Below are 13,792 nucleotides of genomic sequence, written 5' to 3'. Positions count from 1 at the left end.
AAATCATGTGATAGCACTGTCAGCAGTGTTCATTCCGGGAGTGGACGACTGGGAAGCAGACTTCCTCAGCAGGCACGACCTCCACCCGGGAGAGTGGAAACTTCATCGGGAAGTTTTCCGCATGATTGTGAACCGTTGGGAAAGACCAAAGGTGGACATGATGGCGTCCCGCCCGAACAAAAAACGGGACAGGTATTGCGCCAGGTCACGAGACCTTCAGGAGATAGCTGTGGACGTCCTGGTAACACCGTGGGTGTAACAGTCGGTGTATGTGTTCCCTCCTCTGCTTCTCATAACCAAGGTATTGAGAATTATAAGACGTAGAGGAGTAAGAACTATACTCGTGGTTCCGGATTGGCCAAGAGGGACTTGGTACCCGGAACTTCAAGAGATGCTCACAGAGGACTAATGGCCTCGGGAGCTAAGAAGGGACTTGCTTCAGCAAGTACCATGTCTGTTCCAAGACTTACCGCGGCTGCGTTTGACGGCAGGGCGGTTGAACGCCGGATCCTAAGGGAAAAGGCATTTCGGAAGAGGTCATACCTACCCTGGTCAAAGCCAGGAAGGAGGTGACCGCACAACGTTATCACCACATGTGGTGAAAATATGTTGCGTGGGTGAGGCCAGGAAGGCCCCACGAAGAAATTTCAACTAGGTCGATTTCTGCACTTCCTGCAAACAGGAGTGTCTATGAGCCTCAAATTGGGGTCCATTAAGGTTCAAGTTTCGGCCCTGTAGATTTTCTTCCAGAAAGAATTGGCTTCGGTTCCTGAAGTCCAGACGTTTGTCAAGGGAGTATTGCATATACAGCCCCTTTTGTGCCTCCAGTGGCACCGTGGGATCTCAATGTAGTGTTGGGATTCCTCAAATCATATTGGTTTGAACCGCTCAAATCTGTGGATTTGAAATATCTCACATGGAAAGTGACCATGCTGTTGGCCCTGGCCTCGGCCAGGCGATTGTCAGAATTGGCGGCTTTGTCTTACAAAAGCCCATATTTAATTTTCCATTCGGACAGGGCAGAACTGCGGACTTGTCCCCAGTTTCTTCCTAAGGTGGTGTCAGCGTTTCACCTGAAACAGCCTATTGTGGTGCCTGCGGCTACTAGGGACTTGGAGGACTCCAAGTTGCTAGACGTTGTCAGGGCCCTGAAAATATATATATATATATATATATATATATATATATATATATATATATATATATATATATATTTTCAGGGCGGCTGGAGTCAGAAAGTCTGACTTGCTGTTTATATTGTATGCACCCAAAAAACTGGGTGCTCCTGCTTCTAAGCAGACTATTGCTCGTTGGATTTGTAGTACAATTCAGCTTGCACATTCTGTGGCAGGCCTGCCACAGCCAAAATCTGTAAATGCCCATTCCACAAGGAAGGTGGGCTCATCTTGGGCGGCTGCCCGAGGGGTCTCGGCTTTACAACTTTGCCGAGCAGCTACGTGGTCAGGGGGGAACACGTTTGTAAAATTCTACAAATTTGATACCCTGGTGGGGAGGACCTGGAGTTTCTCTCATTCGGTGCTGCAGAGTCATCCGCACTCTCCCGCCCGTTTGGGAGCTTTGGTATAATCCCCATGGTCCTGACGGAGTCCCCAGCATCCACTAGGACGTTAGAGAAAATAAGATTTTACTTACCGATAAATCTATTTCTCGTAGTCCGTAGTGGATGCTGGGCGCCCATCCCAAGTGCGGATTGTCTGCATTACTTGTACATAATTATTGTTACAAAAATCGGGTTGTTATTGTTGTGGGCCATCTTTTCAGAGGCTCCTTCGTTGTTATCATACTGTTAACTGGGTTCAAATCACAGGTTGTACGGTGTGATTGGTGTGGCTGGTATGAGTCTTACCCGGGATTCAAGATCCTTCCTTATTGTGTACGCTCGTCCGGGCACAGTACCTAACTGAGGCTTGGAGGAGGGTCATGGGGGGAGGAGCCAGTACACACCATGTGATCCTAAAAGCTTACTTTTTGTGCCCTGTCTCCTGCGGAGCCGCTATCCCCCATGGTCCTGACGGAGTCCCCAGCATCCACTACGGACTACGAGAAATAGATTTATCGGTAAGTAAAATCTTATTTTACCATGTGGTAAATCACCCGCTGTCTGCCAATGACCCATGGGATCCATGATAACATCGCAGACCCATGTGTTTGCGTCCGATAACGGGTCTCCTGGGGCTGCTTATTGAGGATTCCGCTTCCCGTGCCTGAGTCACGTGAAGCATAATCCCCAATAAGTGCCTAATTACTAGGTTAATGAAATATCCCTGGGGGAATCCTTCATCTGCGGTAACTCACCGATGCTAATAGGATACCGTCCCAAAAGGTTGGAGGTTAGGTTTATCCTGCGAGGGGAAGAGTTAGGGGTAGGCTGTGGGAAGGGGTAGGTTTAGGCTGCAGGAAGGGGTGGGGGAGTTAGGTTTAGGCTGTGTGAAGGGAGGGTTAGGGTTAGGCTCCGGGGTGGGGGGGGAGTAAGGCTTAGGCTGCGTGAAGGGAGGGTCTATGGGGTGGGGGGCTAGGTTTCGGCTGCGGTTAGTGAGGGTTATGGGGGAGGGTTAGCATACCGACCCTTTTCAGGGTTCTAACAATCGGGATGTTGCGGTTGCTATTCTGACTGCTGGCATCCCGACCTCCTGCATTTCAGCCCCAACCCTATTAGCAGTATGGGTGAAGTCCCTGATTAGTTATTTTTTTTATCTTTGTTGGGGCCCAACACATGACTGGAATTCCACACTTACATTTAACTAGAAATTGCAGTTACTTTAGGTTTAGCTGCCTTTTATCTATTTTACTGCATACAGGACGTTTCTTTCTCTCCTGGTAACTGGTCACTACGTGTGGACAGTGAGGAGACATTACACCCAAAACCTGTAGCTATTTTTTCACAATGAAGATCCTAGTTTATTGGCAATCCATTAGACCTAAAATTGCCACAGGAAGTGTGGGAGCATTTACCACGTTCAAATTAAATGTAAGCATAAAAGATTTCACTATATCACTTTAATATTTTTAAATTACACGTCTACGGATCTAAATAAGGAGAGCATTTATTATTTAGCCTGTTTAAGGGGCTTATTTATGAAAAAATATTTTCAGCTTGTTCCCCAAAAACACCCGTTTTCAGGGGTTATCTGCAAATCTTTACTACCACCTAAATGTTTGTAGGAGAGACCACAGCAGCTATCTTCAACCGCTGCTGCGATCCCCCCCATTTCCACTGTCAGTCGCATCCCCATAGGTTTCTATAGGGCATGCAATGCTGCCAGATTTACCCGCAGGGCAGTAGCCCACTGTAACTTATGGGCTACACATTGCAAACCTAGCTGGTCAGAGGAACCCTCATCGGAAATGGTCACTGTGCATGTGTGGTCAGTGGCACTGTGCATGCACAGTAGTCCAGCTTCTACGCTGAGCACGTTGCAGGGACAGACTCCGAAAGGAGACCCTGTCCCTGCGGGTACTCCATAATGCAGGGGTTCTCAAACTCTGTCCTCAGGACCCCACACAGTGCATGTTTTGCAGGTAACCCAGCAAGTGCACAGGTGTATTAATTACTCACAGACACATTTTAAAAGGTCCACAGGTGGAGCTAATTATTTCACTTTTGATTTTGTGAGGAGACCTGCAAAACATGCACTGTGTGGGGTCCTGAGGACCGAGTTTGAGAACCTGTGCCATAATGCATCTAGCCCATGTATGCACATCGTGCAGTGCGATCTTGTGTGCTAACATCACACCCAGATCGAATTGCACATGTAGTGAATGATAAATGGCCTCCTAAGTCTTTCTTCACCATTCTTCATACAATTAGGGGTTACAGGATAATGGGGGTCATTCCAAGTTGATCGCTAGCTGCCGTTGTTCGCAGCGCAGTGATCTGGCTAGAAATCGGCATTTCTGCGGATGCGTATGCTCCGCAATGCACACGCGCGATGTGCGGGTACAAAGCCCGTTGTGGTTGTGCACAGGTTCTAGCAAAGTTTTCAGTTGTACTGACGGCTGCAAGAAGATTGACGGGAAGGCGCGTTTCTCGGTGTCAACTGACCGTTTTCAGGGAGTGTTTGCAAAAATGCAGGCGTGTCTGAAAAACGCAGGCGTGGCTGGGTGTTCGCTGGGCGGGTGTATGACGTAAAATCCAGACACGAATAGGCTGAAGTGATCGCAAGCGCTGAGTAGGTTCAGAGCTACTCTGAAACTGCACAAACTGTTTTTGCAGAGCTCGGCTGCACATGCGTTCACACTTCTGCTAAGCTAAAATACACTCCCCAGTGGGCGGCGGCATAGCGTTTGCACAGCTGCTAAAACTAGCCAGCGAGCTATCAACTCGGAATGACCCCCAATAACAAGCTCTGCTACACAAAGAATTTATTTACCTTCAGTAAGTGGTAAGGTACTTTAAACTATACCCATTTCCTTTCACCTTAGATGGGATGCCATTGAATGACATCCCATGGGTGGGGCCACATGCCTCCTCTAACCGACACGCCCCTGATTGACAAAGACACCGCCTCCTGGCAATTCAAGTGTCCTTTTTTTAAGCTGTGAAATGTTGGAGGGTATACTGTACCCCTCTGAACTTGTATCCTGCAGTCTTTGTTCATTTCATTATCTTTCCTCTGCTTTCTAGATTGTTACTGTTCTTCACTACATTTGTATTCTTCCCTAAACTGTTATCTTTATATCCGCTATACATCCCCATTGCTGTCCGTGACTGCTTCATTCACCTGAATATAATGACACTTCCATTGCAGTATTCTGACTGAGAGCACAATGTAGTTATTTTTCATCTCTTGAGTGTCTTTCATTTATTTGTACAAATCCATTTTTTACGCCCTGAAGTAGTGACGCACTTTCCCCCCCTCTCTCTGCAGGACAGTGTGCCACCGGTAATGGCCTTTCACTTGGGATCACTGGGATTCCTCACCCCTTTTAGTTTTGACAACTTCCAGACTCAAGTCACTCAGGTTATAGAAGGTAAGAAAACGTCTCGGGTCAATGTAGGGGCAGTCAGATTCCTCTCCAGTGAGTGATGCATGTGCGGAAGTCTCCTGCCTGAACTGGGTTACTGTTCCCTGGGTGCCTGAGCACATTTTCACAGCTAGCCGGGCTTACCTTTCCTGGTCTTTGCAGGGGAGACAGATGGTCAGTCACCAAACATACTTGTACTATTAACAAGGGCTGATCTATGGTAAGAGTTAAGAATTCTTAAGACCAGTGTGAATAAAAGAGTTTTTAAAGTGTAATAATTGCTTGCCAGCAGTTGTGCCTAGGCTCACCTTCACATCAGATACCTCTTTGGCCAGTGTCATGGTTAGTAAGTGGGATATATTCATATTAGTCACCCTGGAAAAGATGGATTATACTGTTCTAAATGAAAGTCTACACAAAAACCCATCCAGTGGGTCACTGCGTCATGTATTACCGGGATTGCGCAGTTACATTACTTTTTTTGTTCTTCACATTCTACAACAATTTTTTTTCTAGGTGATTTCAGCCACTGCCAATAATGAGAATGATTTGATAGAAATAAAACGACAGAGTTAAACATCAATGTTTTTTTCTGTGAGACTGTGTGTCCGTGGTCTTTACAATTCTTTTGTGTTTAGTTTTATATTGTCATTTTACTGCTTAGTTGATATAGACGATGCATTAAGCATATAGGGAATATTCCTCATCATCTGATCTGGGGGACACTGCTAGCTAACGCTTGGTTAAGTGGGTTGCTCCACAGGAGTAGGCACTAGAAAGCCTCTAAGTCTACACAGGGCTCTTCCTTCGTATTATTTATGCATGTTCTAAGTGTGATGCAATGTTGTCTATGGGTGCAGAACTAGGGGCCCTTTGTACGCTCTGTGAGCCTAACTTCCATGGCAAGCCGTACGGGGGCACCACTCTGGATTCTGTTGTCCCGAAGCGGGCTAAAACTATGGCAGAGGCAGTAGGTGGATCACCACTCTGATTTAAGTGATCCCTCTCTTCCAGGAGGATCCAATAGTGTCCTCTGAAACCTTTATGGGCTCGTAATATTGAAAGATGCCTTTCCAGGGTATCTGCCTTCATGGACAAGATTGCAGCTTCATCCAGAACATCTAGGAAGTGTTCTGGATCCAAACACACTGTTTTCTCTGGATAATCTGATTCATATTCTTTTCAGGAAAAAGGAGAATTTCTAGATCCTGATTGGGAAGATCAGACTTACTGGGAGGATACCCCAGCTTGTCTGGAGGCTTCACGGTTTGATTGTGCAGTGAAGCAGGCTTTACTTTATTAAGAAATAAAAAAAAAACAGACAATTTATGAGAGGTTTTGTGGGGAAAAAATTGTTAGTTAAGGTGTTAAAGGATCAGTCTGATAGAAAGCATGAAGCCTTGCTCAGAGCTATTTTTTCTATATGTCCAGCATTGGCAATTGCCTTGGTAAACAAGGCTTTGGAATCTTGGACTGAGCAGTTGACTTGGGCATGCAGTCTGATTCTGATTCCCCTGAACTTTTACACTTGGTAGACCAAATCATTGAGGCTTCAGGATATATAGGCAATGCGGCTTTGAATGAAGCCTCATTATTGTTAAAGATTTCAGCTCTGGGAGTATCAGGCAGACATTTGCTTTGGCTCCAGTCTTGGCAGGCAGAAGCTGTCCCATTTGAGGGATACATGCTGTTTGGTCCAGAACTCACTAAAATTATCTCTCAAGCAACATATAGAAAAAGCCTGTATTTGCAGGTCTTACCTCAGAGATCTAAGGCCTATTTTACATTTGTAAGGTTAGCAAATTATCAAGCAACTGGGAAAAACCATGTTGTTTGGGCAGATTTAACATGTGCAGAGAGATTTAGATTTGGGTGGGTTATATTTTTTTGTGTGCACGGTAAATACTGGCTGCTCTATTTTTACAGTGCAATTTAGATTCCAGTTTGAACACACCCCACCCAAATGTAAATCTCTCGCACGTTACATCTGCCCCACCTGCAGTGCAACATGGTGTTGCCCAGTTGTTTGACAATTTGGTTTTCTTAGAATATGGGTGATCGCCACTCAACAACCTGGCAGAAATCCTGCCGATAAGCAGGCCACCTGACGGTTTGGGCGCGCACCTATTTCAGTGTCAGTACAATATGTCTGGGCCCTTTCAGGATCAGGTTGTTGGTTACAGGATGTTCTGGATAGGGGTTATGTTCTGGATCCAGCGGGTCTCTGTCCAAGTCGTTTCTTTGCTTCTCCTCTGCCTCAAGACCAAGTTCATCAAGAGGCTATCAGTACGGCAGTGCTTTTGCTATTAGAGTCAGGAGTTATTGTAACCATTCCTGCAGTGTAGAGCAAAGTGGTCAAGGCCTCTACTCACCTCTTTCTAGTAAGAAAACCAAATTGTTTGTTCTGGTCTATTCTGTATTTTAAAGGGATCAATCTTCATTTAGAGGTAGCACACTTCAAGATGGAGTCTCTGCATTCTGTTATCAGGTCAATGTTACAAGCAGAATTTTTTCGACATCTCCGGACGTGACAGATGCCTTCTTCATGTTCCAGTTTAGCAGGGTCATCAGAGGTTACCACGGTTCACAGTGGGAGTCCATCACTTTTAGTTCCGTGCTCTTCCATTCATATTATCCTCTGCTTCACATGGTAGTCTTAATCAGAAAAAATGTTACCAGCATGCCATATTTGGATTATGTTCTGGTAAAATAAAGCTCTGAGTCAACACTGATTCAGCATTTGGAGGTGGTTTTTGAGACCAGTGGTTCTACTGTGCTTCAGGCCAGGAATCTTGTTACGTCCAAGATTTACAACTGGGTCTGGCACATGCACATTCTCTGGTGTGAACGCAGCCCTCTTTTGGGGTTTTTCAATTCTCGTCTTGCGTCTTTTTTACAAGAGGGATTGTCAAAAGATTTCCGCCTGTCTTCTTTAAAGTAGTGGAAGCGTTTAGCAGTTATTCCGCAGTTGCAGACATTTCTGCATGGTGTGCTTCATATCCAACTACATTTCTCTTATTCCTACTTGGGATTTCAATTTGGTACTGGACGCTCTTCAAAAGTTACCCTTTGAACCTTTGGAAGCGGTACAGTTGTGCTACCTAACCGCAAAGGTTGTTTTCCTTCTAGCCATTGCCTCAGCTAGAAGTAAAGAAAAATATACAGCGCTATTTGACACAGTGAGATCTGAGCAAATGTGTATTTAATATTGATTTTAAAAAAGCTTATACAAATAAAAACATATCAACTGAAATTAATATACATAAAATCTATATCTCACTATTGAATCTTTGGTGGACTTTGAGACCTGGTGAATACTAGCACCAACTAGTATGTGAAGGCACCAATTAGCATGAATATACCAAGCGTAAATACAGTCATGAATACGGACCAAGTGTATAATGATTCATCCAATTGGATGTGGTTAACTTTGACAAAGCTGCCTGGAGCAGCGAAACGCGTTAGTTTGGGACCTTGTGTGGACTTTTGCTGACCAGCACCACTATCGCACCACCATCTACAGTCAGGACCCAGCAATCCATTGCCTCCGTGAACCAGGACTCCACATTGGCACTGCCATCGCCTACTATTCCTATAGGAGAACCCACACATTGGAACACGGAGCATCCATTGAACTGTGAACCAGGACTCCAACAATTGCTGCCGTTGCTACATGAACCTGCATCTATGGGAGCCTCTTTAAACGGAACACAGACTTGGTAACCACATCCAATTGGATGAATCATTATACACTTGGTCCGTATTCATGACTGTATTTACGCTTGGTATATTCATGCTAATTGGTGCCTTCACATACTAGTTGGTGCTAGTATTCACCAGGTCTCAAAGTCCACCAAAGATTCAATAGTAAGATATAGATTTTATGTACCGGTATATTCATTTCAGTTGATATGTTTTTATTTGTATAAGCTTTTTTAAAATCAATATTAAATACACATTTGCTCAGATCTCACTGTGTCAAATAGCGCTGTATATTTTTCTTTACTTACCTTGTTTCTAAAAGGGCTTGACTACTCCTTATCCATACAGCTGCTAGGACAAGCCACCCATCACAGCGCCTGTATATATACTTGATATATATATTTCTACTGCCTCAGCTAGAAGGTTGTCGGAACTGATGGCACTTTTCTGGTTGCATCTCTTGATTATTTTGCATGCAGAAATGGTGGTATTATGGACTAAGCCGTCATTCTTGCTTAAGGTAGTGTCAGGCTTCTCATGAACCCAGACATTATTGTTCTTCTGATTCCTCACTCCATCAGTTAGATGTAGTAAGGGCACGATGGATTTACATTCTTCGTACCTTGGTCTGTCGCGTACTGATTCTCTTTTAGTGCTGGTGTACACTCCTGAACATTGTTTGCGGGCCTCCAAACATTCTGTAACTAGATGGGTGACAGCAGCTATTTGTCAGGCATAGCTACCCTCTGATGGGCGGGAACATACTTCACTTAAGGCACACTCAACACGGGTGGTCAGGGTTTCCTGGATGGTTCACCGTGGTGCATTAGTGGAACAATTGTGCAAGTTGGCTACCTGGTCCTTCTGTACATATGTTCACCAAGTTTTATCTTTTTCATTCTTTTGGTTATGTGGTTTTGAGCGCCATGTATTGCATGCAGCCTTGCTGGTCGAAGTATCATCACCACTCCCTTTAGGTTTGCGTTATGAAATCCCAATGTCAGCAGTGTGCTGCAGATTGTATGATGAGGAAACTGGATTTGTATGTACTGTAAAAATCCTTTCCTTATCATCCATATGGGGGACCCTCCCTTTCTAGGCATTTAGTTGTTATTGTGGTGTGTGATTTTGCTTCCTCCAAGTGGCTTTGTTAGAAATAACTGAGGAAATATGGGAGGGGTTATTAGGGAGGGAGGAGCTGATCCGATAAGTCTTCTAGTGCTTGCTCCTGTGGACCAATCCACTAACCCAGTGTTGGCTAGCAGTGTTCCCCAGATGGATGACAAAGAAAAGGATTTTATGGTGACTACATAAAAAAAATAATCACATTTTAGAGTATAGCGTAAAATAACTATTTTCCCATGACAATAACACCTATTTTGCTGTCCCTACCGGTGCCACTGTTTTTATACGTTACACTGTAAATGCGGTTTGTCCATCAATCTCTCTGTCCTTACCCAGGTAATGCGGCTCTTGTACTACGCAGCAGGCTGAAAGTCAAGGTAGTGAAGGAGCACAAGGAGAAGAAGTCTATTCTACAGAACGGAATGGAAGAGAATGGGATGATTGCTATTCCGCCTGAGAAGGAGCTTGTCAAACAAACCAAGTATCAGGTGTGTATGCTGATCGGTCATGCTGAGGGATACACATTTATGGACAATTAAATGCTTGTTTTCCTTAGAAATGAGTTTATGTAAAGCTGACAATATCTCAGATCATAACCAATGTTTTTCAGTTTAGCGCTTTTTCTGCAACAGGTTATTTTCCAGACATAAAAGTCTTGTGTTTATCTTGTTGCCATTACTATGTAAATTTCGTGCTACAAGTCATATCCCAAAGCTGCAACCCCCATTGCTGACACGTCTGCCGTGAATATTCAGGGCGGCATCCTATTGCGTATGGTAATTTACCGCACAGCAAAAACAGGCTAATACCGCAATTTTTAGCCCAATGGTATTATCAAGCTATCCAATTCTAGCCTGTTTTTACCATGTGGTAAATTACCCGTTTTCATCCGATAACACATGGGACCCGGGATAAGTTCCCAGACCCATATATTATCGCGGGAAAACAGGTCTGATAGGGCTTGTATCTGGGATTCCACACTTGAAACCTAATCTAAGTAATTGCTGACTGTCAGGGCTGATTGGATAACCTCCACAGGATCCATTAGCCATGGTAATTTACTGCTGCTAATCGGATTCCCCCCTAACTGTTACTATAACAGGTGCGTGTTGTCGCACAACTGTTTTACTGGACATGTGTATATATACACACATCCATAGATACAGTATCTCTCGGTTTATATAGGGGTTTATTATTATTTTGCTGCTGAAAGGAATATTTGATCGACTAATGGAAGGTATGTACTCTGTGTATCCTAGGTCCTGAATGAAGTAGTAGTGGACAGAGGCCCTTCCTCTTATCTCTCCAACTTGGACGTCTTCCTAGATGGGCACCTTATCACTACAGTACAAGGAGACGGTAAGTACTGTATGGAGATTGTCTGTCTAGATTGGACTTGAGACTTTGTTTTTCTTCCCCCACCCTACAAAACTAGATTTTATTTTGCATCAATAACGAGAAGCAAAATGTTTAAATAGAATGTTAGACAATTTGGTCAGTTTTAAAAATGTAAATGTAGCTTTGGATATATGGCCTAGTGTATTACACTGTATGGGGCTAATCTGTAACACAACTGGTCAGTCACTATGGTTGTTGTATAGCTGAGATTAAGGACAAAGTGATTGTTGTCTTCAGTGTTAAATCAAAGATCTAAATAAATCCCAAAGTAATTGTTGTGGAATACAAAGGGCAGCAGGTTCTCGTAGTGTATGTATGGCACTGGGTATTTCCCACCACACTGCAATACACCCAGTCTGCGATCCTGAACACTGGGCCCCTACCGTCCTGCTACTGTGCGGTTGTGTGCTGCACCATATATATGACTCCTCCTAACAATAAGGGAAAAGCAAGTCACAGTATCTGGAACAAACCATGACGCAATGCCAGGGGTGCAGATACATTTATTTGTTTTTGCATGCTGGATAAATACTGGCTGCTTTTGCGTGTGGCCTACACATGCTGGGCAGCTTTAGTTTTACACTGCAATATAGTTTTGAGCCTGGACAGTCCCGTCTCACATCTTTCTTTGCCAAGGTGCATGTCACTGCTCTTTTTTGCTTTGCTCCCAATTTAGTTGGCCCCTAAATGTGTTGTGCTACCTATTGTCTTGTGTGATTCTGTGGGAGAGTTTGCACTGTTGGGTGAAAAGGAGTTCTGCCTAATTTACATGAAATTATTTCTCCTCTCTCAGGAGTCATTGTCTCCACGCCGACGGGCAGTACCGCATACGCAGCTGCAGCCGGAGCCTCCATGATTCATCCCAATGTACCTGCCATTATGATCACCCCCATCTGTCCCCACTCTCTGTCCTTCCGACCAATCGTGGTCCCTGCTGGGGTGGAGCTAAAGGTGACTGTGACTCTTAGTGTGTTGGTCATTTCTTCCATATGCCAATAAATAGCTGCTTTCGGACCTGTATAAACTGAGAACCTCGCTGAGTGATCAAATACTTCAAGTGGAATATAGGCAATTACGTTTATAATTGCTGAATGTGGTTTAATCTGAAAAATCACCCATTGTGGTGGCGGCCTATTTCAGTCCACCAGAGGCGTAGTCATACCAATGGGGGCCCCACAGCACAATTTCCATGGGGCCCACCCTGGATGATAGCTCAGACCGCCGCACTTTCCCCCCACCCCCGTGGTCTGCCCACGGAGATGCATCATTAATCCCGCTGTGTATATTTGTATATAACCACTGAGTTATCATTAATCCCACTGTGAACATTTACATGTGTAACAAAATTGTAACCTTCATTTAGCTGTGTAGTTTTATACATACATAAATCCCAGGCTAATAAATTAATTGGTGCTTAAATATTGTGATCACTTGCCTTTGGCTTTTAATTGTTTTTAAGTTGTTTAACAAGCTCCTGTCCATATCGGCTGTATTTTCAGATCATGCTCTCTCCGGATGCACGTAACACCGCATGGGTCTCGTTTGATGGGAGAAAGAGGCAGGAAGTTTGCCATGGAGACAGGTGAAGGTCTAGCGTAGAATTGCAGTGGACTTTACAAACATTAAAAGTACAATGAAAGCTGTTTGATCATCTTATATACAAACACAGATTGTTTCCCATTAACTGCTAGGTCTGCTTACAGCGCCTGTAATAAATACCAGCTTCGATGCATATATGTTTAGTCTTGGTTATGGCGTTTTAACAAAGGCACATTTATGAACTTTGTGGAAGATCTGTAATGAACACTGGAGTAAAACAGATCTCACACAGGGAAATGGGAGCAGTATGTTAAGAAAACTGCAAATACTCCACTATGCTATAGGGGCTGACCAGCATCAGATCATACCATTGCAGTGAGTGGGGCTGACCAGCATCAGATCATACCACTGCAGTGAGTGGAGCTGACCAGCATCAGATCATACCATTGCAGTGAGTGGAGCTGACCAGCATCAGATCATACCATTGCAGTGAGTGGGGCTGACCAGCATCAGATCATACCATTGCAGTTAGTGGGGCTGACCAGCATCAGATCATACCATTGCAGTGAGCGGGGCTGACCAGCATCAGATCATACCATTGCAGTGAGTGGGGCTGACCAGCATCAGATCATACCATTGCAGTGAGTGGAGCTGACCAGCATCAGATCATACCATTGCAGTGAGTGGGGCTGACCAGCATCAGATCATACCATTGCAGTGAGTGGAGCTGACCAGCATCAGATCATACCATTGCAGTGAGTGGGGCTGACCAGCATCAGATCATACCATTGCAGTTAGTGGGGCTGACCAGCATCAGATCATACCATTGCAGTGAGCGGGGCTGACCAGCATCAGATCATACCATTGCAGTGAGTGGGGCTGACCAGCATCAGATCATACCATTGCAGAGAGTGGGGCTGACCAGCATCAGATCATACCATTGCAGTGAGTGGAGCTGACCAGCATCAGATCATACCATTGCAGTGAGTGGGGCTGACCAGCATCAGATCATACCATTGCAGTGAGTGGGGCTGACCAGCAT

General features: G+C 44.6%; 1 protein-coding gene across 6 annotated transcripts in view; it reads left to right on the top strand.

Annotated features, from left to right (window-relative positions):
* Window positions 1-13,792, top strand: part of NADK (NAD kinase) — a 171,656-nt gene that overhangs the window by 146,344 nt on the left and 11,520 nt on the right. For all 6 annotated transcript variants that reach the window (XM_063943045.1, XM_063943043.1, XM_063943044.1 and 3 more), the window contains 5 exons: window positions 4,890-4,992; window positions 10,150-10,301; window positions 11,073-11,172; window positions 12,005-12,162; window positions 12,711-12,793. In XM_063943045.1, the coding sequence (XP_063799115.1) occupies window positions 4,890-4,992; window positions 10,150-10,301; window positions 11,073-11,172; window positions 12,005-12,162; window positions 12,711-12,793 (596 nt within the window). The remainder of the gene's footprint in view (window positions 1-4,889; window positions 4,993-10,149; window positions 10,302-11,072; window positions 11,173-12,004; window positions 12,163-12,710; window positions 12,794-13,792) is intronic.

The sequence above is a fragment of the Pseudophryne corroboree genome, chromosome 10, assembly GCF_028390025.1.
Source record: "Pseudophryne corroboree isolate aPseCor3 chromosome 10, aPseCor3.hap2, whole genome shotgun sequence".
Classification (NCBI taxonomy): domain Eukaryota; kingdom Metazoa; phylum Chordata; class Amphibia; order Anura; family Myobatrachidae; genus Pseudophryne; species Pseudophryne corroboree.
This window is presented reverse-complemented; position numbering and strand designations above follow the sequence as displayed.